Here is a 26791-nt window from a genome sequence, read left to right on the forward strand (position 1 = left end):
TATCTATCTATCTATCCCATATCTATCTATCTAATATAAATCTATCTATGTCTATCTAATCTATCTCAGCAGTAAATACATGCATAATTAGTTGTTGTTTTTAACCAAGTAACAAATATAATTTCATGGCACGTTTTTGCTAACAGTTCTAGGTCTTACCTGAGAAATGGATAGAAAATCCTTGTTTGCTAGTGAAAAAGTCAGTATTGAAGTGCAAAGTTACAGAACTGAAAGTGCTGTGTATGTCTGGAGGCAATATGGAACCGCTCAGGTCTTTCATGAGAATACCACTCTCCATAGAGCCATCCCATATCTTCAGAACATCATGAACATCTTCAGTGTGGAAAACAGTGAAGTGTAATCTATGATTGAAACATAAAAGGTTATATTGGTATAAGGGAGGTGAGCTGTCAATACATAGGGACATGAAAAAAATGCTCTAAGCATCAAGATTTTCCAAACTGCCGCTACTACTACATATGGTACATAAAACAATACAAACTACTGTTATATACTATAGTAACATAAATAAGTTGAAGAAAGTGCAATTTTAGTTTAGCGGTCTTCTTGACTATGTGCACAACTACAGACATTCTTTACCCCTAGAGGAGAACGAAGAAAAGAAATGAATCGCCTTCAGCGCTCCTACACGTTACATGAAAGTGTGGGTCCTGGCCGGGTGTGTGGGATTGTGCTCTGAAGGCTTTACGCCCGTGCAGCTGCATGCACCCAGTGTTGTGGGCTTGCCAGGCCAATGAGGGAGACCTCAGTCTTTACTGAACGGTAACTTGGTAAGGGCTATGTACAAAGGGTAGCAGGTATAAAGTTTTTCTTTTACAGTATGAAGCTTTTTTCCACAAAGCATCCTTCCTTTGTAGTATACTCCAGGGCTTTCAAGGCACACTGTTTCTCCTTACCTTGACACAGCCCTGCATTAATGCTATAGTCCTGATCAGCAAGTCTCCTTTACTTGATCATCGGTTCCTCCTCCTTTTCCTTCCACTACTGGCGCCCTGCAAATCCCACTCGGGACTCTTCACAAGTCCCCATTCTGCAAAGGCACCTTCTACATTACAAGATCCAGGTCTTGTGGTTAGGCGTCCTCTCCTAGGATCCTTATTCAGAAGGCCACTGTCTCGCTGATTGTTTTCTTCAGGATCTCGCTATCCCTTGGCCTTAAGTCTCCTCTCACTCAAGGTTACCCTTTTTGTAGCTCTGCTCACTACTCACTCCAAGGAGAGTAACCATTTCCTAATATTTAGGCATAAAGAGGTTGTCTTTATGCCTAAATATTAGGAAATGGTTACTCTCCTTAACACTAACATCTCCCCTTGTGGACTGGTCCCAAACATTAACTCTTAACTTACCCTATCGTCATCCATACACTACCTATATATTCTTAGTTTCAGCTTTGATATAGCTTTTGAGAAGGGATATATTATATAATTCGATGTAGCAGGTTACATTCCTAATTAGTTAGGTTAGGATATGTTTAGCTGTCTGTCATATATGTTAGGGCGGCTAGGAGGGTGGTATATCAGCCCTATGGCTTTTCCTATTTGGTCTATAGAGTACGGCAGCCAAAACCTTGGAGGGGAGCATTTATCAAGGTACAGCTATACATGATATATATACTGTATATATACTGAAGAGGAACATGAGTAGTTTGAGTTACTGCTTCTTGTAAATGTTATAATATCCCTATTGTAGCATGTATTATCAGAAGCAGCTACTCAAGATACTCAATTATACTCAATATTAAGTGATCAAAATTAATAATAAAAACCCAAATAATACTACTACTTCTAAATAACAACAATAATAATTAAGTTTGGTCTGTTGGTGCTGCCCTCCACAACAGTCATGGTCTCAAGTGGCCTCTTAGGAAAATTAATTGTCCATCCCTGGTCTGGTAGATATTTATATTTTCACTATCATTCTAGGAAACTATATTATAAAACATGTAGTAACATGATACTGTCAACTGCCATCAGCACTTGCTTATATACGAATTTGGGAAAATTCATGAAAACTTTGTACATGGTTGAATGGTTTTGCATGGACAACATTCCTGTTATTGCTCATAGTTCAGTTTAGAAAAGCAAGATGTCCAGCCAAATATCCAGATAATCCATGTTCTCTACTTTATTTTCAGCAGCTTAAAATCCTCAAAGAGTGAAAAATTGTATATACAGAAAAGCACAGGAAAACCTACAGTATGTGTTTCTAAAAACATAATGTTGTTAGTCATGGTACAAAACAGTGCAAAGCAAGAGTTGGATATTTATGGCAACTGTTGAATACATAGCATAAATGGCTGTTCTGCATGAAAAAACATCAGTCTATTATACTAGCACTAAAGAAAAAAGAATTCACACTATCAATATACTTTTGTTATATAAGTTCACTGACCAGTATATATTACTCATTTACTCACTATTCTAGAGTTGCTCATACAAAACTATTTTACTTTATAGTGATAAAAGCTAGTGATGAGCGAGAGTACTTGTTGCTCGGGTTTTCCAGAGCACGCTCGGGTGGTCTCCGAGTATTTGTTAATGTTCGGAGATATAGTTTTCATCACCTCAGCTGAATGATTTACAGCTAGTAGCCAGGCTAAGTACATGTGGGGGTTGCCTGGTTGCTAGGGAATCCCCACATGTAATCAAGCTGGCTAATAGCTGTAAATTATTCAGCTGAGGCAATGAAAACTAAATCTCCGAGCACTAACAAATACTCAGATCACCCGAGTGTACTCGGGAAAACCCAAGCAACGAGTATACTCGCTCATCACTAATAAAAACATAATATACGGTATTAGTTATTATGAAAACAATAAAAACACACGCAAATAACACAGTATAACAATTATATATTTTCTTAGAATTGCTACAAATTGTCAAAAAAACTACATAAAAATTTTTTGGGATGGAGTATTTTCAATGACTAAATCAAGTAATTGAACAAAATCTCACATTTTAAATTTAGACCCTTTGGACTTTTTGGCATTTCCTTAAAGAGTTTTCATCAGAAACATAGCATAAAACACTTGGAAAAATTGTTAAATTTTTTGAACATTGCGAGGTAACCCAGTGTTTTGGTATTTTCATAGATGCTGTGATGCACCTTATGAAAAATCTTACTCCATTTCCTGACTAGAGTAACACTTGTGGCTATTTGCACAAACACACACGTAACTTTTAAAGGGACTCTGTCACCTGAATTTGGAGGGAACAATTTTCAGCCATAGGGGTGGGTTTTTCGGGTGTTTGATTCACCCTTTCCTTACCCACTGGCTGCATGCTGGCTGCAATATTGGATTGAAGTTAATTCTCTGTCCTCCGTAGTACATGCCTGCACAAGACAATCGTGCCTTAGGCAGGCGTGTACTATGGAGGACAGAGAATGAACTTCAATCCAATATTGCAGCCAGCATGCAGCCAGCGGGTAAGGAAAGGGTGAATCAAACACCCGAAAAACCCGCGCCTATGGCTGAAAATTGTTCCCTCCAAATTCAGGTGACAGAGTCCCTTTAAGATGTGCCTGATTCATTAAGGCATGTACCTTTTAATTATTCAGGTACCTCTTTCTCCGAGAAGTATTAATCAAGATTCAATATGCCTCTCGTTTGTCATTTTCGTTTCTTATCTCCATGTTTTTGTAAATGCCTGTTAATAAAATTTCATAATGCATTCCAAATTATTTTATTATTTATCTTTTTTATGCCCTCTGAATTGCTATAACTCTGAAATAATGTTACTTCTTGTTTAGGTGGCACCAGTTCCTGAATGGGACAAACCACTGCATCTCCCACAGATGCACCACTCTTCTAGCATCTTCTAGCATCTTTGGCTGCTAATGTGACAAGGTAGACCAATGTTACCCAACCCCAAGCTTCAAGAGCCACCAAGGGATCATATTTTCAGGATTTCGTTAGTCTTCCACAGCTGATAGAATTATCACCTAGGTATAAGATCTGTGCCAGTTTCTGCTTCGACAGCTAGGCAGTGCCGCGCCTTTGTTGTGGGTGATGATTGACAGAATCAATCATATATTATTCTGGGGACTTCTGGCTGTGACTAGTGTTGAGCATTCCGATACCGCAAGTATCGGGTATCGGCCGATATTTGCGGTATCGGAATTCCGATACCGAGTTCCGATATTTTTGTGATATCAGAATCGGAAGTTCCCAGTGTATGGTTCCCAGGGTCTGGAGGAGAGGAAACTCTCCTTCAGGCCCTGGGATCCATATTCATGTGTAAAATAAAGAATAAAAATAAAAAATAGGGATATACTCACCCTCTGACACGCCCTGGTTGTAACCGCTGCAACCGGCAGCCTCCGTTCCTAAGAATGAGCGAGTGAAGGACCTGCGATGATGTCGCGGCTTGTGATTGGTTGCGTGAGCGGTCACATGAGCGGTCACGCGACCAATCACAAGCTGCGACGTCATCGAAGGTCCTTAACTCGGCATTCTTAGGAACGGAGGCACCGCTAAGAGCAGGGGCCGCCGGAGGGGTGAGTATATCAATATTTTTTATTTTTATTCTTTATTTTATACATGAATATGGATCCCAGGGCCTGAAGGAGAGTTTCCTCTCCTTCAGACCCTGGGAACCATTCCGATATTTTGTGTCCCATAGATATGCATTGGTATCGGTATCGGCGAGATCCGATATTTTGCCGGTATCGGCCGATCCAATCCGATACCGATACCTTTGCATATCGGAAGGTATCGCTCAACACTAGCTGTGACCTGTTCAGAAGCTGTAGGAGTTAATCCTGTTCATTTGGGTTTCTATCCGTCGTAAGCACTGGATGATATATAAATCTCTGAGAGGTAGTTCCCAACGTTAGTCAATGTTTGTGCTACCTGGCTTCCAGTGTTCTTCCCGATTTATCCTATTCCCTGGCCTCAGCTAGTTTATTGACGTTTCTCTTGCCTTACCATTTTGTACCTACCATACCTCCTTGATTTAACCCAACTACCTAAATATCTTTCATGCCAATTTATGCCTCTGAACAACAACTGACTAAGTGGCTCTAGCACAGAGACTCATGTGTAAGTCCAAATCACTGGTACGGGGGAGTTAAAGAGTGAAGGTTAGGGCTCCCTTTTGGTTTTGGGAAATTAAGTCGTTTGCTCCAAGCCAGATCATGATAGGCATTTTGGAGCTACCGGCTGACTATGAAAAGTGCTCATGTGACACTGGGCAATACTAAGGGAATCCTGAAAACATAATATATTGGTGGCTCCTGAGGACTGGATTTGGGGAACACTAATATAGACTACGTAACAGCATTATACAACTAGCTGGATTTTCATTTAAGCCCTATACTCACCACGTAGACTTTTAATAGATCATCTTAATTATTTAATTGTGAGCTACATTTGAAAGATCTTTTTTTAATCCTGATACCCTTTACTATCTTACATACGTTCTTAAATGGGGAAATGATTTTACCACATTGGTTTCTGAGAGCACACAAGGCAGGACTTTTGACAAAGAGCTTTCTAACATTACATGAGAAATTAAAAATCCATTGTGGTTGTGTGTTATTACACTCTGTCAAATCTCTGCCAGCTTTGTCATTGATTAGCATACATTGTATCCAGACATCCATTTGCATTTATATAGGACTTTTATCCAAAATTGCATCCAACTGTGCTGTACAATCTCCGACAGAGCAAAGGGGATTTCAGAGATCAGCTTTAGCATAACCAGTGAAATGAAACCCACAGATTCAAACAGACAGTGTGCTAACTACCTGCCCCCAAGCCTGTCCTTTCCACCCTGGGTGACAGTGACACTCAGCCATGAGGGACTCTCTGACCGAGTCTGTCCTCTGTGGTGATGCATGACAGTGACAGAGCGAGAAGGGTCCCTGCAGTGAACATGTGTCTTGTGTCTATAGTGACACAGATATCCTGGGAGGCATCCACCCTGCATGCTGTCCGTATCACATATATATACAGTTCAACGAGAAGTGAGCACATTTACATGTCAGATTTTTCCTCTTCTATTTCATAAACTCAAAGTAAAAAAATTTAACCAAACAGCTAAGATTTAAGAAATACAAGAACAAAAATAAGCTACTTTAATATACAGACTTTGTTAAATAGGTTCTCGTGGAATATAAAAAACTAAATAAATTCCTTAATATCTTTAATTAGCAAATCACACTTCTTTTGCAAATCTTTATAGTCCATTTACATGGTTGCTGTCTTGCTATTGTGACAGAATCCTCTGATAGAATGTTAATGGGCCAAGTGCCTGTGAGCATGTGCAGTTGGAAGCTCTGCTGCTTGACAATGTTTGGTAAAGGTTATCTTCAGGTTACAGGAGCTGCACAGGGATCAGAAAGACATAATGGACAGCAGTGTGATCAGCCTCTTCTTACCTCAGCACTCCTAGTATCTCCAGTATTAGTTCAGAAAGACATAGTGGACAGCAGTGTGAGCAGCCTCTTCTTACCTCAGCACTCCTAGTATCTCCAGTATTAGTTCAAGAAGACATAGTGGACAGCAGTGTGAGCAGCCTCTTCTTACCTCAGCACTCCTAGTATCTCCAGTATTAGTTCAGAAAGACATAGTGGACAGCAGTGTGATCAGCCTCTTCATACCTCAGCACTCCTAGTATCTCCAGTATTAGTTCAGAAAGACATAGTGGACAGCAGTGTGAGCAGCCTCTTCTTGCCTCAGCACTCCTAGTATCTCCAGTATTAGTTCAGAAAGACATAGTGGACAGCAGTGTGAGCAGCCTCTTCTTACCTCAGCACTCCTAGTATCTCCAGTATTAGTTCAGAAAGACATAGTGGACAGCAGTGTGAGCAGCCTCTTCTTGCCTCAGCACTCCTAGTATCTCCAGTATTCGTTCAGAAAGACATAGTGGACAGCAGTGTGAGCAGCCTCTTCTTACCTCAGCACTCCTAGTATCTCCAGTATTAGTTCAGAAAGACATAGTGGACAGCAGTGTGAGCAGCCTCTTCTTACCTCAGCACTCCTAGTATCTCCAGTATTAGTTCAGAAAGACATAGTGGACAGCAGTGTGATCAGCCTCTTCTTACCTCAGCACTCCTAGTATCTCCAGTATTAGTTCAGAAAGACATAGTGGACAGCAGTGTGAGCAGCCTCTTCTTACCTCAGCACTCCTAGTATCTCCAGCATTAGTTCAAAAAGACATAGTGGACAGCAGTGTGAGCAGCCTCTTCTTACCTCAGCACTCCTAGTATCTCCAGTATTAGTTCAGAAAGACATAGTGGACAGCAGTGTGATCAGCCTCTTCATACCTCAGCATTCCTAGTATCTCCAGTATTAGTTCAGAAAGACATAGTGGACAGCAGTGTGAGCAGCCTCTTCTTGCCTCAGCACTCCTAGTATCTCCAGTATTAGTTCAGAAAGACATAGTGGACAGCAGTGTGAGCAGCCTCTTCTTACCTCAGCACTCCTAGTATCTCCAGTATTAGTTCAGAAAGACATAGTGGACAGCAGTGTGAGCAGCCTCTTCATACCTCAGCACTCCTGGTATCTCCAGTATTAGTTCAGAAAGACATAGTGGACAGCAGTGTGAGCAGCCTCTTCTTGCCTCAGCACTCCTAGTATCTCCAGTATTAGTTCAGAAAGACATAGTGGACAGCAGTGTGAGCAGCCTCTTCTTACCTCAGCACTCCTAGTATCTCCAGTATTAGTTCAGAAAGACATAGTGGACAGCAGTGTGAGCAGCCTCTTCTTACCTCAGCTGTCATGATTCTCAATGGCGAGAGAACATAGCCCAGCATATATGAGAACTAGCTCTTGGAAGATGGAAACTATACTGACCATGAACTAAACCTGCCGCACAACTAGAAGTGGCCGGGTAGCATGCCTACGTTTTTTAACCCTAGATGCCCAGCGCCAGCCGGAGAACTACCTAATCCTAGCAGAGGAAAAGACAGTCCTGGCTCACCTCTAGAGAAATTTTCCCAAAAGGCAGACAGAGGCCCCCACATATATTGGCGGTGATTTTAGATGAAATGACAAACGTAGTATGAAAATAGGTTTAGCAAAATCGAGGTCCGCTTTCTAGATAGCAGGAAGACAGAAAGGACACTTTCATGGTCAGCAGAAAACCCTATCAAAACACCATCCAGAAATTCCTTTAAGACTCTAGCATTAACTCATAACACCAGAGTGGCAATTTCCGATCACAAGAGCTTTCCAGACACAGTAACGAAACAGCAGCTGTGAACAGGAACAAAATGCAAAAACACACAAGGACAAAAGTCCAACTTAGCTGGGAGTTGTCTAGTAGCAGGAACAAGCACAGAAGGCTTCTGATTACATTGTTGACCGGCAAGAAACTGACAGAGGAGCAAGGTTATATAGCGACTCCCACATCCTGATAGGAGCAGGTGAACAGAGGGGATGATGCACACAAGTTCAATTCCACAAGTGGCCACCGGGGGAGCCCAGAATCCAATTTCACAACAGTACCCCCCCTCAAGGAGGGGGCACCGAACCCTCACCAGAACCACCAGGGCGATCAGGATGAGCCCTATGAAAGGCACGGACAAGATCGGAGGCATGAACATCAGAGGCAGTGACCCAAGAATTATCCTCCTGACCGTATCCCTTCCATTTGACCAGATACTGGAGTCTCCGTCTGGAAACACGAGAGTCTAAGATCTTTTCCACAACGTACTCCAACTCACCCTCAACCAACACCGGAGCAGGAGGCTCAACGGAAGGCACAACCGGTACCTCATACCTGCGCAACAATGACCGATGAAAAACATTATGAATCGGAAAGGATGCAGGGAGGTCCAAACGGAAGGACACAGGGTTAAGAATCTCCAATATCTTGTACGGGCCGATGAACCGAGGCTTAAACTTAGGAGAAGAAACCCTCATAGGGACAAAACGAGAAGACAACCACACCAAGTCCCCAACACAAAGCCGAGGACCAACACGACGACGGCGGTTGGCAAAAAGCTGAGTCTTCTCCTGGGACAACTTCAAATTGTCCACCACCTGCCCCCAAATCTGATGCAACCTCTCCACCACAGCATCCGCTCCAGGACAATCCGAAGATTCCACTTGACCGGAGGAAAATCGAGGATGAAACCCCAAATTACAGAAAAACGGGGACACCAAGGTGGCAGAGCTGGCCCGATTATTGAGGGCGAACTCCGCCAAAGGCAAAAAAGCAACCCAATCATCCTGATCCGCAGACACAAAACACCTCAAATATGTCTCCAAGGTCTGATTAGTCCGCTCGGTCTGGCCATTAGTCTGAGGATGGAAAGCAGACGAAAAAGACAAATCTATGCCCATCCTAGCACAGAATGCCCGCCAAAATCTAGACACGAATTGGGTCCCTCTGTCAGAAACGATATTCTCAGGAATACCATGCAAACGAACAACATTTTGAAAAAACAGAGGAACCAACTCGGAAGAAGAAGGCAACTTAGGCAAGGGAACCAGATGGACCATCTTAGAGAAACGGTCACACACCACCCAGATGACAGACATCTTCTGAGAAACAGGCAGATCCGAAATAAAATCCATCGAGATGTGCGTCCAAGGCCTCTTCGGGATAGGCAAGGGCAACAACAATCCACTAGCCCGAGAACAACAAGGCTTGGCCCGAGCACAAACGTCACAAGACTGCACAAAGCCTCGCACATCTCGTGACAGGGAAGGCCACCAGAAGGACCTTGCCACCAAATCCCTGGTACCAAAGATTCCAGGATGACCTGCCAACGCAGAAGAATGAACCTCAGAGATGACTCTACTGGTCCAATCATCAGGAACAAACAGTCTACCAGGTGGGCAACGATCAGGTCTATCCGCCTGAAACTCCTGCAAGGCCCGCCTCAGGTCTGGAGAAACGGCAGACAATATCACTCCATCTTTAAGGATACCTGTGGGCTCAGAAGTACCAGGGGAGTCAGGCTCAAAACTCCTAGAAAGGGCATCCGCCTTAACATTCTTAGAACCCGGTAGGTACGACACCACAAAATTAAACCGAGAGAAAAACAACGACCAGCGCGCCTGTCTAGGATTCAGGCGCCTGGCAGACTCAAGGTAAATTAAATTTTTGTGGTCAGTCAATACCACCACCTGATGTCTGGCCCTCTCAAGCCAGTGACGCCACTCCTCAAAAGCCCACTTCATGGCCAAAAGCTCCCGATTCCCAATATCATAATTCCGCTCGGCGGGCGAAAATTTACGGGAAAAAAAAGCACAAGGTCTCATCACGGAGCAGTCGGAACTTCTCTGCGACAACACCGCCCCAGCTCCGATTTCAGAAGCGTCGACCTCAACCTGAAAAGGAAGAGCAACATCAGGCTGACGCAACATTGGGGCGGAAGAAAAGCGGCGCTTGAGCTCCCGAAAGGCCTCCACAGCATCAGGGGACCAATCAGCAACATCAGCACCCTTCTTAGTCAAATCAGTCAATGGTTTTACAACATCAGAAAAACCAGCAATAAATCGACGATAAAAGTTAGCAAAGCCCAAAAATTTCTGAAGACTCTTAAGAGAAGAGGGTTGCGTCCAATCACCAATAGCCTGAACCTTGACAGGATCCATCTCGATGGAAGAGGGGGAAAAAATGTATCCCAAGAAAGAAATCTTTTGAACCCCAAAAACACACTTAGAACCCTTCACACACAAGGAATTAGACCGCAAAACCTGAAAAACCCTCCTGACCTGCTGGACATGAGAGTCCCAGTCATCCGAAAAAATCAGAATATCATCCAGATACACAATCATAAATTTATCCAAATAATCGCGGAAAATGTCATGCATAAAGGACTGGAAGACGGAAGGGGCATTTGAAAGACCAAAAGGCATCACCAAATACTCAAAATGGCCCTCGGGCGTATTAAATGCGGTTTTCCACTCATCCCCCTGCTTGATTCGCACCAAATTATACGCCCCACGGAGATCAATCTTAGAGAACCACTTGGCCCCCTTTATATGAGCAAACAAATCAGTAAGCAGTGGTAACGGATATTGATATTTAACCGTGATTTTATTCAAAAGTCGATAATCAATACACGGCCTCAAAGAGCCGTCTTTCTTAGACACAAAGAAAAAACCGGCTCCTAAGGGAGATGACGAAGGACGAATATGTCCCTTTTCCAAGGACTCCTTTATATATTCTCGCATAGCAGCGTGTTCAGGCACAGACAGATTAAATAAACGACCCTTAGGGTATTTACTACCCGGAATCAAGTCTATGGCACAATCGCACTCCCGGTGCGGAGGTAGTGAACCAACCTTGGGTTCTTCAAAAACGTCACGAAAGTCAGACAAGAATTCAGGAATCTCAGAGGGAATAGATGATGAAATGGAAACCAAAGGTACGTCCCCATGAGTTCCTTTACATCCCCAGCTTAACACAGACATAGCTCTCCAGTCGAGGACTGGGTTATGAGATTGCAGCCATGGCAATCCCAGCACCAAAACATCATGTAGATTATACAGCACCAGAAAGCGAATAACCTCCTGGTGATCCGGATTAACACACATAGTCACTTGTGTCCAGTATTGTGGTTTATTACTAGCCAATGGGGTGGAGTCAATCCCTTTCAGAGGTATCGGAGCCTCCAGTGGCTCCAAATCATACCCACAGCGTTTGGCAAAGGACCAATCCATAAGACTCAAAGCAGCGCCAGAGTCGACATAGGCGTCCGCGGTAATAGATGACAAAGAACAAATCAGGGTCACAGATAGAATAAACTTAGACTGTAAAGTGCTAATTGAAACAGACTTGTCAGGCTTCTTAGTACGCTTAAAGCATGCTGATATAACATGAGTTGAATCACCACAATAGAAGCACAACCCATTTTTTCGTCTAAAATTCTGCCGCTCGCTTCTGGACAGAATTCTATCACATTGCATATTTTCTGGCGTTTTCTCAGTAGACACCGCCAAATTATGCACAGGTTTGCGCTCCCGCAGACGCCTATCGATCTGAATAGCCATCGTCATGGACTCATTCAGACTCGCAGGCACAGGGAACCCCACCATAACATCCTTAATGGCATCAGAGAGACCTTCTCTGAAAATCGCCGCCAGGGCGCACTCATTCCACTGAGTAAGCACAGACCATTTGCGGAATTTTTGGCAGTATATTTCAGCTTCATCTTGCCCCTGAGACAAGGACATCAAGGCCTTTTCCGCCTGAAGCTCTAAATGAGGTTCCTCATAAAGCAACCCCAAGGCCAGAAAAAACGCATCCACATTGAGCAACGCAGGATCCCCTGGTGCCAATGCAAAAGCCCAGTCTTGAGGGTCGCCCCGGAGCAAGGAAATTACAATCCTGACCTGCTGTGCAGGGTCTCCGGCAGAGCGAGACTTCAGGGACAAAAACAATTTGCAATTATTTTTAAAATTTTGAAAGTGAGATCTATTCCCCGAGAAGAATTCAGGCAAAGGAATTCTAGGCTCAGACATAGGTGCATGAACAACAAAATCTTGCAAATTTTGTACCTTTGTGGCGAGATTATTCAAACCTGTAGCTACACTCTGAAGATCCATTTGAAACAGGTGAACACAGAGCCATTCAAGGATTAGAAGGAGAGAAAGAGAGGAAGGCTGCAGTATAGGCAGACTAGCAAGTGATTCAATTAAGAGCACACTCAGAACTAGAGGAAAAAAAAAAAAAAAAAAAATTGTAGCAGACTTCTTTTTTCTCTCCTTTCTCAGCCAGTAATTTAACCCTTTTTTTTGGCCGGTCAAACTGTCATGATTCTCAATGGCGAGAGAACATAGCCCAGCATATATGAGAACTAGCTCTTGGAAGATGGAAACTATACTGACCATGAACTAAACCTGCCGCACAACTAGAAGTGGCCGGGTAGCATGCCTACGTTTTTTAACCCTAGATGCCCAGCGCCAGCCGGAGAACTACCTAATCGTAGCAGAGGAAAAGACAGTCCTGGCTCACCTCTAGAGAAATTTTCCCAAAAGGCAGACAGAGGCCCCCACATATATTGGCGGTGATTTTAGATGAAATGACAAACGTAGTATGAAAATAGGTTTAGCAAAATCGAGGTCCGCTTTCTAGATAGCAGGAAGACAGAAAGGACACTTTCATGGTCAGCAGAAAACCCTATCAAAACACCATCCAGAAATTCCTTTAAGACTCTAGCATTAACTCATAACACCAGAGTGGCAATTTCCGATCACAAGAGCTTTCCAGACACAGTAACGAAACAGCAGCTGTGAACAGGAACAAAATGTAAAAACACACAAGGACAAAAGTCCAACTTAGCTGGGAGTTGTCTAGTAGCAGGAACAAGCACAGAAGGCTTCTGATTACATTGTTGACCGGCAAGAAACTGACAGAGGAGCAAGGTTATATAGCGACTCCCACATCCTGATAGGAGCAGGTGAACAGAGGGGATGATGCACACAAGTTCAATTCCACAAGTGGCCACCGGGGGAGCCCAGAATCCAATTTCACAACACTCAGCACTCCTAGTATCTCCAGTATTCGTTCAGAAAGACATAGTGGACAGCAGTGTGAGCAGCCTCTTCTTGCCTCAGCACTCCTAGTATCTCCAGTATTAGTTCAGAAATACATAGTGGACAGCAGTGTGAGCAGCCTCTTCTTACCTCAGCACTCCTAGTATCTCTAGTATTAGTTCAGAAAGACATAATGGACAGCAGTGTGAGCAGCCTCTTCCTACCTCAGCATTCCTAGTATCTCCAGTATTAGTTCAGAAAGACATAGTGGACAGCAGTGTGAGTAGCCTCTTCTTACCTCAGCACTTCTAGTACCTCCAGTATTAGTTCAGAAAGATATAGTGGACAGCAGTGTGAGCAGCCTCTTCTGACCTCAGCACTTCTGTTATCTCCAGTATTTAGATCACAATGACAAGTGTTGACAGCACTGTAGGTAGCCTCATATTAACTACAAAGGGACTGGGAGAAGCTTCCTGCAGCACAAGCGTACATGCACTTATCCTATTAACATTCTAGGACAGATTTCTGTCAGTATAACAAGGCAGTGGAACTAGGCAAAATAAGAGTGATTTGCTAATTAAAGGTATTTAATAGATTTATAATGTCATTTTTCTTGCTTTATTTTTTTCTATTCCCAAAAAATGCCTTTAAATAAATAATTTAGCATTATAGCATCGCGCTTCTGTGCAGACATACTTCTCTGCCCTGACGAGGCCAGAGTTAAGCCTGCAGTGCAAATGCGCTGGAAAAGGTCAAAGAGCTCAGGTGCTTGCCCACTGCAGTAATTTACTGTGCCCTAGTCAAGGCAGAGAAGTACGCCTGCGCAGGAGAGCGATGCCGAGGAGGCTGTATGGATGATGTAGGGACACGTCATCCACATGAAGCAAGAAGGAGGATGGCATCGCAAGAAGAAGGGAGGCAAGGATCCAAAACCAGCGACACCCCTCGGACCGGACGGCCCTGTAGGTTTTGCATGTTGGGTTGGGGGCACATAAACAGCATTATAGAATGCTGCATATCAACCCTGAAAGGTGTTGGTCTTATCTCATATCAGCCAAACCTGGTGACAGGTTCACTTTAAATATTTTAATTTTCCATAAACTCTAAAACTATTCAGTGTAAGAAAAAGAAGATTAGACTACAGGTTTCTAATTTACGATGATGATAATAGCGCTATGTGCCAATTAATATATGCAGTACTCATTTTGTCTGGGGTTGGCTGGATGATAACTGTCAACGACAATATTCAAATAAATTAACTTTCAAATTATTTTTTTTACTCTGGCTAGTTGCAGACCTACTAACACACTGTAGTTACTGATAGGCTGGAGAGGCCATGGTGCCTCTGAGAGGAACAATAAAAATGAAAGAAGACTTTTTCACAGGCAAACGTATATAAACTGTAAGTTTCAGTGCATCCAAAGTTTTTGATTTTATATTCATGTATTGTTGGTACATAGACAGTGAATGATTCATTTAACAAAGACGTGGGAAAAAAGTGGTCTGGCTCTTTTGCCATTTCTATTTGGCCATCTTATTGGGACAGCCAAAATGTTGGATACAGTGGCGAGTCACACCACGTGACTGTTCCCACTCAGCATGTCAATTTTACTGGTATCCTCAGGGTGCATATACCGGTGAACACTATGATGGAACAGAAAGTTTCCTATTCCATCACTCTGCCTTTGCTACTGAGTCTCTGGTTATTGAACATAATTACATCACCAGACAGTGCCTGGTTTGCGGACATCCAGTAGACACAATGTACAAAGTGGAGGTGAATAGTTTGTTTCTTTTTTCTTATGTAGTGTTAAATGTGGGGTCCATAATACTGTGTGAGAGTCTGTTGAGACATGATACTTTTGTTGTGAGTTATAGTACTGTGTGAAGGGCTGTTTGGACATCATACTAGTGGAGGGGACTATAATAATGTTAGATTAACTGTGGGGACATAATACTACGGGGGGCAATAATACTGTATTAGGGTTTGTGGGGACATAATATTTGTGTGAGTGCCATCATACTGTTGGAGGAACTGTGGGTACATCATACTGTGTGAGGGCTGGAGGATTATCATACTGATTGTGGGGGTCATTTTACTACGTATGTGACTGTAGGGACTAATAATCTTTGAATAGGTCTGTGGTTTTTCTATCATACAGTGTGTGGGGACTGTGGGGCTATTATACGGTGTGTGGGGGGGGAATCATCATACTGTGCACCCGCCAGGGCTGTGGGGATACTCTACACCGGGTGGGTTCTTAAAGGGGATGTGTCATGGTGGCAGTGACCCGGTCCATGGCCCTGGGTGACCAATAAAAGGGGATGAGTGGAAGGGAAATAAAGTTTATGAAAGTTGTTCGTGACACCACCTCTGGTACTTGGCAATAAAGGTGTTAGCCGATGCTGCTTCAGAGTCCGCTGGGGCTGATGGTGATGCAGCAGAGTTGGTACAGCTCTCCACAGATAGAGCTAGACCCCAGGGCAGCTGTAATGTTAAAGGTGATGATGGTGCTTGTGGTGCAGGATGGATGGCTCAGTAAAGAAGTGTGAAGACACAGCGAGGTGCAGTTTCCAATGCTTTACTTACAGTTCTCCAGTGCACAAATGCCAGTTGGAGGCAGTGTTATTCTGGTGAGTGGTCCATAAAACTCCCAGGTAGTTTGGGGTGCACCTTTCCAGGTATCCTTTGATATGTACTTCTCCTGCCCAGCGTCTTTCCCCACAGTGTCCCAAGCCAGCAGCCGTGGACCTTGTCGGGCAACTTCCCTTGCTCCAATATGGCTGCTTTTTTGGCAAAGTAAGGGTGGATAAGGCTGTGGCACATACAGATACCACAGCCTCTGGTTATCTAGCTGAGTCCTTACTTTCTCCACTAGTTTGAGGGCCAGTCCCTCACTGCGACCTGGTCCCTCCACTTCTGGATACGAGGCCCACAAGTAGATTGCTCACTACCCATGCCTCTAGGATCCCTTCTGTCCTCCCGGGAGCTTCCTACTGTTTATCCCTCTCTGTTCCTTCCATAGTTCCGTTCTGCAATGTCTTCCTCTTTTGGTCTCCTCAGGACCAACTGCTGTCACATGTCTGCTCTGTTCTCTTTCTCCCTGCAGACGCTCTGTCTGCTTTCTTGGGAGCTGCAGACCCACACGTCTGCTCAGCTCCAGTTTTCTCTCAATCTGCCTTCTAGACTGTTCTAACTCACTAGTAAGCTCCTCCCCTTTTCATATCTTCCCCACCCACTCCCCAACACCCTTTCCTATCCAGCCTGAGATGAGACCTTCCTCTCTTCTCCAGGTGCTATGACTGAATTGGCGTGTGTTGGGTGCAAGTGTTAGAGTCCTGGGTGGTATCCCCTCCTTATCTGAGAGTGGTGCACAACACCTCTAGGTGAGGTGCAGTACCTCTGTGGCAACTGAACTCTCTGGGGCGCCACACGAGGAGTTGTAGGAGGCACAATACTGTGTGCATGAAGCTTTGCGAAGCTGTGAGGCATCATAAATTGTGTGTAAGGGGCTGTGGGGGTATCATACTTTGTGTGCGGTTCTGTGGGGACATCATATTGTGTATGAGGGGGCTGATGATCAAGGCACATTTATACTTATTAAGTAAACTTAAGGCTGAATAACAGGAGCAGTATGATGTGCTGTTTTTAAAAAAGATTATAAAAAGCAGTAACTTTGCTTTGATTAGCCACTACAGATAAGAATACATGTTACAAGTGCCCTACTGTAACATTTAGGAACAGTAGCAGTTGCTCAACATACTTATTTCTGCTCAATATTAAATGATACAAATGTATATAACATAATAATGATAAGCAAAATTAAGTTAGACTGGATGACTTGCTATCCATATCATTAAGGGTCTCTCAAAATTGGCAAAATTAATTGTCCACCTCAGCTTTAAAACAAAAATAATAAAAAAAAAATAAAGGAACTTGTTAAGGAAAAAATAAACAGTGTTTACTGGCAGTTATAGTGGAAATTGGCAGATAAATACAGTTTAAAACAAAATCCTAAAGTCCAAATGAAAGGGCAGATCTGGGGAGAAAATGAGTTGTATTCTCTCTGCAGCCACTGGCTTTCAGTCATCGGGTTGGTGAAGGGGGCTGTATCAGTCAATGCTTATTATACATTGAATATATTGTAATTATTTCACCACTATTTGACTTCCTACTCTGCAGAAATGCTGCAAACATAGGCCGCAGAGCAGGATATCAGTCAATGAGCAGGGGGAGTGCAAACTGTGTAGTGAGCATTAATTGTAACAGCTCATAGTGATGCACTGATGACTGGAGGTGGGAATATAACTTAATTTTCACCTTCTAGACACCCCTCCAATTAGATAGCCGGACTTGTTTTAAACATTGTTTACCACAATGTCAGAGGCTTATTTTTTGCTGACCAGTTTCCTTTTAAGACCAGCCATAGTTCGTAGTAGAATTTAATCCATATCTAGTCCTTATGGCTCTGTGCACAAATCAGTTATCATTATCCCTTCCATTCATTGTTGTTAGGATTATCAGTAGTGAATAATAGAAGTATTTATTGATCACGATCATTGACATTTCGAGTGTATAATACATGGACGTTATTGTGCGCTTTTTAGATGCATCAGTATTGAAAATCTACTGTGGATTATTGTAGATTGTTTTGTCCAGTAGGACTGCAATATTATTTTTCACGTAACACGAGCTAGGCAGCACAATGTTACCATCAACGGCAGCAAATAAGGTGTGAAGAAGAAAAATTCAGATTGCGTCTTCAGTAGACCGTAACACTATGTGAAATGAACCAGTGACAGGGAACAGAGGGTGATAGATTATACACAGGTAACTAGCACAGATACTCTCTGAACTCCAAGTGGATCAATTCATTTACAGGTTCCCATGGAAGAATCTTCTGGGAGATTTCAGAATAAACATACTTCAATCATGGGCTGTTTTGATAGATTGTTCTGTTTCTCACTAAAAAATGCAGTAAATCTTCCAACTCCCCATAAAAAGAGCAACTGACAGGAAATATTAAGCATTTCTGCAGCCAGACTGGCGTAATACTTTAGTACACGGTGGCTGACTACTGTGACAGAGGACGTTTATCGCGAACGAGTCAAAACTAATAGGATGTACAGGAAAGTCAGCATTTTACATGTAAATGGAGCAGGAACATGATTACTACAAAATACTTTGTTGCACCTATTTCTTTTAAGGGTAGTTGTATGGCTTGGGCCTTCTGAGAGCCTGGTAAGGTTGACCATGATGCAGGCAGAACCCATGACCATCTGCGAGATGCAGGGAGAAATGTTAATGCTGTATAAGAGAGGGGGCAATGTATGCGCCATAACCAATAAATATTATTTGTGTTGACTGATTAATGAGGATTTGTCTATAAAGAGCTGTGGCATTAATGGCGCTATATAAGTGGGGAAAATAATTAAATAGATAAGATTTATACTTTTTGAGGGAGAATAAATGGCTAAAAGTCAACCTGATAGTTGATTCATCCTGCCCGTATGGGCAGCACCAATCAGAGTCTGAATCTCTAATTTCAGGCAGGTATTTTTTACTCTAAAACACTGAGGCGTGTCAGAAAACAACATTCATGTAAATCTGGATAAGGAACTGAAGGGGCTGGGGTCATGGAGAAGTCGCCAGTCTCAGGCTTCATGGACTAGCTATCTGAGCAGCATGGTCTCCGGTTGGCTTTTGACATGATTTTTTTTCAGCATTTCAGAGAATAACATACTTTTCTGCAATGATGGAGCTAGATTCTGATTCATACTAGCTGTAGTTGGTTAAACTGAAAACTCCACTTTTCATAACTTATTTTTTTGCATGGCAAATAATTTCCCACCACACCATTTCATAATTTAAATTCCACAATTTTTAATGGGCCTTACCAGCTAGAAGCTTATAAATGGCCTCACTATTGCTCTTTGTCCACTTTTGTGAAAAAAAACAGGCTTCTAAAGTTAAATTTTACACTGACTACTCTGTATGGTGAAATCTCAAGAGATTCTTTGTATTCAACTTTTAACCCCCTATACAAGGAACTGAACTTTGCCTCATGGGCTTCCAGGTTGTTTTTGCAGAGTAGCAACTGAATGAGAATAAACTAGAGGCATCCAATGGTAAATTCTGAAAAGTAGTATGGTATGAGGTGGGTCATTATGTAAATATGCAGTCAGGATACATAACTAGGTAAAATGTAAATAGAATCCAATACGTAGGACTGGGCATAGAGAAAAACCTAGCAGGGTATTCTGGGAAGAGAAAAGGAAAGAAAAGAAAAGAAAGAAAGAAAGAAAGAAAGAAAGAAAGAAAGAAAGAAAGAAAGAAAGAAAGAAAGAAATATTATGAATATATTAATAAAAACCTTTAATTAGAAAATCCTAGAAACCTGAACAGTCCTAATACTCTAGAATAGGTTTCTTTAAGGGTGACAGAATGGCTGTCATATCAACATACTATAGTGATTTGATTACCGCCCTAGACAACTGAGTGTGATTTCTCAATGAAAGGTATTAAGGAATTTATCTAGAATGGACTTTTCTCTTTTTTTTTGTATTCCTAGAGAACCCCTTTGAATATGGTCCCAGAACTATTGATTGGTCACTGAGTTTGCCCACTAGTCTTTCTTCTAACTGGTTCCCCTGATTAGCAGGACTTTTGGATGCTTAGATTGGTCAGGAATACTGTTTTCGGCAAGACTGGGTGGCCAAACACACTGCGCATTCGCTGCCCAGAATCTCTGCCATTGCCACCAAGGAAAGCTAGAGTGGCAACGACTGGCAGTAGGTTTGTTCCCGCTAGATAATGATTATTGTTCTGTAGATGATGCTACAATGTTTAGTTTCACCCAATGCACTATTGACCACAGCAGACTGAGGACTCGCTTTGAGCTGTCATATGAGGAATCACATACAAAACATCACTGTAGAGTAAAATATTAGGCTGCTTGTAAGATCAGCAGCAAATTTACATGAAAATTGCTAGCGTTCAGTTCAGTATTGAAAACCCCGTCAAAACAGAACCATTGGAGCAGATTTACTAATTTAACGACACAGAAATTCACTGTTATGTCTGTTTGAGGAGTAAAAATGGGGCCAGGTAATACCTTCTTTTACATATGCCTCTGAATTCAATGCACTGCTGATTATGTTGTATCATCTTGAGGTTGAACATGCTACAATTTTTTAAAACTAATCTTCAAAAGCAGCTTGCATTTCGCCATGAAGTGGTTAAATAATTGAAATTAATCCTTCCATTCCCCAGGAAGGGCGTCAGAGTCTTTGCTTGGCACGGAATAAATTTCCTAACAAATTATTCCATTTCCTTCGCCGTCCGTCACACACAGTTTATGCCTCGTGAAAAGTAATAAGAGAGCCTGATCTGAAATTCAATTGTTCAATTTCTTTGTGTGCGCGATCAACGGAGGAATTCCTGTGCCATTCCTGAATTCCTAAGAGCGATATCTTCCATCAGAAGATTGAGGGAAATATTCGGAAATGATAATATAATCAGTCCATCAAACATTTCTTCTAAAGACATTTATAGGTTTTAACATCTAAAAATCAGATATCGCCAGATTCAAAGGGAAACACTTTAAACTAGTAATACAGTGGTGGCGTTCTATCACAGGCAGAAGTGTCACTTAGTTATGAGCAAATGCATTGTGTTCCAGGACCCTGTGGCAATGAGCGGCTATAGAAAGACCCTCCATTTTCTATTATTAGCTGATAAATCTTGACAATCTTACACAATTAATCAAATATAACCTTCTTTGGGCATTAAACAAAGCTTCATCGGCTCAGAAATGAAGCATATTACAATAGAGGCTAATAGAATATTGACTTCATAAACCTGTATAAGACACCACTTGTAAATTATGCAATGAGTCTCTGCACGTCGTAAATGTTCTCTTACTTGTTAAGGTACCTTCACACTAAGCGACGCTGCAGCGATACAGACAACGATGCCGATCGCTGCAGCGTCGCTGTTTAGTCGTTGTGTGGTCGCTGGAGAGCTGTCACACAGACGGCTCTCCAGCGACCAACGATGCCAAAGTCCCCTGGTAACCAGGGTAAACATCGGGTTACTAAGCGCAGGGCTGCGCTTAGTAACCCGATGTTTACCCTGGTTACCATTGTAAAAGTAAAAGAAAAAAAAACACATACTCACATTCCGGTGCCCGGCGTCCGCTTCCCTGCACTCCTCCTGCATCCTGTGCCAGCGCCGAACATCTCCGGCATCTCCCACAGAGCAGAGCGGTGACGTCACCACTCTGCTTTACGGCCGGCACTTACACAGGATGCAGGAGGAGTGCAGGGAAGCGGACGCCGGGCACCGGAATGTGAGTATGTGTTTTTTTTTCTTTTACTTTTACAATGGTAACCAGGGTAAACATCGGGTTACTAAGCGCGGCCCTGTGCTTAATAACCCGATGTTTACCCTGGTTACCAGTGAAGACATCGCTGGATTGGTGTCACACACACCGATCCAGCGATGTCAGCGGGAGATCCAGCGACGAAATAAAGTTCTGGACTTTCAGCAACGACCAGCGATCTCACAGCGGGATCCTGATCGCTGCTGCGTGTCAAACACAACGATATCGCTAGCCAGGACGCTGCAATGTCACGGATCGCTATCGTTATCGTTGTAAAGTCGCTTAGTGTGAAGGTACCTTAACTCAGCTACAGAATTCGAAATTTAACACCGATCACATTCCGCATATAGGCATCATGGAAATGAGAAGCATTTGGTACGCCTGAACTCTGATGTGTCATTGGAACGTTTGGGTTGATGTCATTGATAAAACTGATGAATACTGTCTACAGTAATCCTTGCTCCTGGTTGCTATTGATACATTTGTTTTGCTTTGTATGTAACTTGTAAATCCTATAATTTATGCTGTGAGATTCACCGCAACTTAATCCAGAAACAGAGCAAAACATATCAGCTGGTGAGCTAAGATAATTTTTAATGCTTGCAAAACAATTTTAGAAATCCCTGAACATTGACAGTGATTAAATGGTTCAAAAGTCGCTGCGCAGCTATCACGGCTAAAGAAAAAATGAAAAAGGTCAAATCATTTCTTAGAGGTTTGACAAACTAATGGACAAACTAAATTTCCACCTTTGAGTAACATTGACTATGCTGTCATCTTTTCCTATAATATGCTGTTGTAAATTATTATTAGTTTATTATTATTTACTGTTTTGCTGTTGTCAATTATGTTGTTATTATTTTATTATTGTTTACTCTTTTTTGCTGTTGTCAATTATTATTATATTATTATTAACTTTTAAAGGACCTACCCTTTTTAGCCATTAGGACACATCATTATGTTTTTCACTTTTCCATTGCCATATTTCAGGTGCCATAGCATTTACATTTTTTGATGACGTAGCTGTATAAGAGAATGTTTTTTTTTTCTGTAATGAGTTGTATTTATCATTGCCAGCATTTTGGAGGTACGGTATACAAAAATTTTTACCTAGCTTTTAGTAACACTTTATAGGAATAAATAGAAAAAAAAACAGCAATTCTATTGTTGTCTTTTTATGTTTAACATTTTCTGCTAAACTTGTGCTAGACAAATAAATTGTTAATGTTATTCTGATGGCCAGTACAATTACGTCGGTATGAAATTTTATAGTTTTATTTATGTTTTACTATGTTTGTGCAATGAAAACACTTTGAAAAAAAAAATTGTTTTTGTGTCACCCTTTTCTGAGAGCCACATGTATTATAATTTTCTAGCGCTATGAGGGCTTATTTTTAGCATTACAAGATGTAGCTTTCGGTAGTACAATTTTCTCATAAATACTGTACAACTTTTTGATTTATTTAAACTACTTTTTTACACTTTTTTGGAGAATAGAAGCGGCAAATCTGGAATTTCTTTTTGTTACATATAACCTTTATTCTATAGTTCAATATGAAGATACTCAATTCATATAGTTTTTATGTTTTACTATTCCCAATTTTTTTTTTTAAATAATTTTTTTTGAGTGTTTGCCATATTTCGAGACCTTTAGCACACATTTTTCTGTAGATAGAATCATGTGACAGCTTACTACTCGTGGGACAAGCTGTTGCCACTTGTGGGTCCATAAGTTTTATTCATTTTCTGATTAGCTGTAATGCATTGCCAACCTGGAGGTCTTTACCATAACTCCAGTTGGCATAGCAGCAATACTTCGGCACCCTGTGATCACACTGCAATAGGCTTACAGGGGGAACAATCTTCCTCTGTCAAACTCCTCATGTAGTGCTGTCACTAATGACAGTGGAAAATGAGGGGTGAAACTACGGTGATCAGTGAGAGAATTGATCCTAGCAGTTAGAGCAGAACCCTGTCTGTGAATATCACTCGTGCACCAGCAGTTGATCGTGCCAGTAGAGAAGCAGTACCAGCTGATCAGTACAGAATGGTATGGAAATGTTTAGGCACTCTTAGTCACAATTACTGTAACTGTGAACAGTTAAGCAAGTTGAAGATGAAATAAACTCTAAAAGGACTAAAGTTAAAGATGACACATTTCATTTGTATTTTAGGCAAAATAAAAAAAATATATATATTTTCATCTTTTTCTTTTTAAAAATTAAAAAAAGGAAAATGGGCTAATGCAAACATTTGGGCACCTGCATGGTTATTACATAGTAGCACCCCCGTTTGAAAGTATCACAGCTTGTAAACGCTTTTTGTAGCCAGGCAAGAGTCTTCTAATTCTTGGCGAGACAAGAAATAAATCACCTGCGCTGTTGTGTGTTCCTACCATTGCACTTGGAGTTATGCATGGGGGCAATAAATTAGATATATGAGGCCTTTAATAAATGTACTTGTGCACTTACTAGATGCTGGAGTAAAGATGGTTTGCGAGCGTGAATCCTCCCAGTGCTGGATGACCGGCTCCATGCTGCAGGATCGTGAGATCGGGGGATGGAAGTAGCGCCTTAGTTCCCACAAGGCAGCTCTAGTGGACGAGAGCCAGGAGTAAGCTGGAACCGCCAACTTCTAGCATGCCCCAGCTGGATGCAACACCGAAGCGGTGGCGGAGTGTGGAAGGGGCGTGGTGAGTAGTGTGATGTCACATGGCTAGTGGGCGGGCGTGTATAAGGATTATCCAATCCAACATGTTTTGAAGGATACGATCCTTCTTCGTCAGGGCTGGGGTTCCCCATGGAGCCCTCCCCTTATATAGCGGTTGCCTGCCCTCCTCCTTCAGAAAAAACTTGCCGACATCCCTGATTAGTGAGACTAATGGACGGTAAATTGGCCGTGTGACATCACACTACTCGCCACGCCCCTTCCACGCTCCACCACCGCTTCGGCGTTGCTTCCGGCTGGGGCATGCTAGAAGTTGGCGGTTCCTGCCTACTCCCGGCGCTCGTCCACTAGAGCTGCCTTGTGGGAACTAAGGCGCTTCCTCCATCCCCCGATCTCACGATCCTGCAGCACGGAGCCGGTCATCCAGCACTGGGAGGATTCACGCTCGCAAACCATCTTTACTCCAGCATCTAGTAAGTGCACAAGTACATTTATTAAAGGCCTCTTATATATCTAATGTATTGCCCCCATGCATAACTCCGAGTGCAATTGTAGGAACACATAACAGCACAGGTGATTTATTACTTGTTTCGCTATTTCTGCTTTACATACAGGGTGTTACACAGACCCTGTTATATCACCAGCAGCTGCACTTGTTTTCTCTCTCTTTTTTTCTCCCTCCCCTTTCTCTCTATTTAACCGAGCACCAGTGTATTGATTTATTCAAAGTAACCTAGTCTTTTAATTCTTGTATGAGGGATTTTCATCCATTCTTACTTGGAAAATTCTTCCAGTTCTGGAAGATTCTTGGGTTGTCCTGCATCAACTGCTATTCTGACGTCTAGCCACAGGTTTTAAATGATGTTCAGATCACCCGACTGAGAGGACCCTTGTAAGACCTTCACATTCACCATTTTCATTTTCAGAGTGCTAGACAGCTACTTAGAAGAACCCATGGCTTCATTTTTTTTTTTTTTTTTTTTTTTTTACACAAGGTTGGAGAAGGCTGGGTTTTTATAAAGCTGGGAAATTTGCATCACCTAGCCTTTCCTAACGATGATAGTGAACAAGCCATAACCGTAAGAGGCTAACTAAGGTCTGAAACCTTAGTCAAAGGTATCTGAGCACACAAATCTCCAAGGGTGCCCAAAATTTTAGCATTGGCCCATTTTCCTTTTTGTCATTTCTAAAATGTAAAAACATGAAGAAAAATAAATAAATAAAATTATATATATATATATATATATATATATATATATATATATATACATATTTGCCTAAAATACGAAGGTAATGTGTCATCTTTAGAAATCATTTCATCTTCAACTTGATTAACTGTTCACAATAAGAGTCATTTTGATCAGGGCCCAAACTTTAACATGCCACTGTTCAACTGCGTCAGGGAATAACACAAAGACTCAATTTATAGGGGGACAGATAAATAGCAGAGGTTCCAGCAGCAAAGCCAGGCTCAATGCGAATGATGAGTGATATTGTGTAACTAATAATTGTACTAATGCATTTGAATAATAATTTGAAATATCTAAAGTCAGTGTCATTCAGACACGGTCTGTTTGCTAGTTACCAGTGATTGTATTTTCTTTGCACACATTTTTTTACTAGTCAAAAGATACAATTTTAACTCTGACTCTGACTTTCTCTTACAGTACGTTATAAGAAACAAAGGCAGTGAGTTACCTAAAAAAAGCTACACTCTTCTGGTGGGAAACAGCTACTGTCTACTGAAGACTCATCTGCAACTGACATTTATTGTGAACTCTCTTAGTCACCTGAAGGTGTACAATGGCATACTAACTGACATCCACTTTGCTATGCTTGAGCATACTCTGCTCGAAGCACTGTCTTTTGTTTTTTTTCTGGCTGAAACTACAAAAGATACTGTAGTACTTGATTGAACTTAGAAGAAGAGATGGAAGACAGATCTATTAGAAAGGGCAAAGGGCTTGTATGAGAGAGAGATAGAAGAAGCCCTTTAATGAGTACCATTAAACCTAAAAGGACTAAAGCTGGCCAAATAGGTTATCTTTATACAGTATCTTAGGTGACTCATCCATAATATTTTTCTATATAACAACAAATTATATGTTACAATTACTAGCTCTAATTCCTAAAAGAAAAGTTTCTTCTGACAAACATATGTAGTAAAAGAATAAATATATTACTTAAAATACACATTTTATTCTAGTTTTTACAGAAGTAGAGTTTGCAAACATCACATGCATAGCCCTATGCCACTATCAAATGCCCTAAGTGCGGCGGC

General features: G+C 41.9%; 1 protein-coding gene and 1 long non-coding RNA gene across 3 annotated transcripts in view; one reads left to right on the plus strand and one right to left on the minus strand.

The window, feature by feature from the left end:
* CSMD2 (CUB and Sushi multiple domains 2) overlaps window positions 1-26791 on the minus strand; it is a 1405803-nt gene that overhangs the window by 256926 nt on the left and 1122086 nt on the right. For both annotated transcript variants that reach the window (XM_077296071.1, XM_077296070.1), the window contains one exon: window positions 160-362. In XM_077296071.1, the coding sequence (XP_077152186.1) occupies window positions 160-362 (203 nt within the window). The remainder of the gene's footprint in view (window positions 1-159; window positions 363-26791) is intronic.
* Window positions 147-26703, plus strand: LOC143816092 (uncharacterized). The gene is made up of 5 exons (XR_013223885.1): window positions 147-199; window positions 2156-2216; window positions 3772-3868; window positions 14749-14861; window positions 26178-26703. It is a non-coding gene; the product is annotated as an uncharacterized LOC143816092 (long non-coding RNA).

The sequence above is a fragment of the Ranitomeya variabilis genome, chromosome 3, assembly GCF_051348905.1.
Source record: "Ranitomeya variabilis isolate aRanVar5 chromosome 3, aRanVar5.hap1, whole genome shotgun sequence".
Taxonomy (NCBI): domain Eukaryota; kingdom Metazoa; phylum Chordata; class Amphibia; order Anura; family Dendrobatidae; genus Ranitomeya; species Ranitomeya variabilis.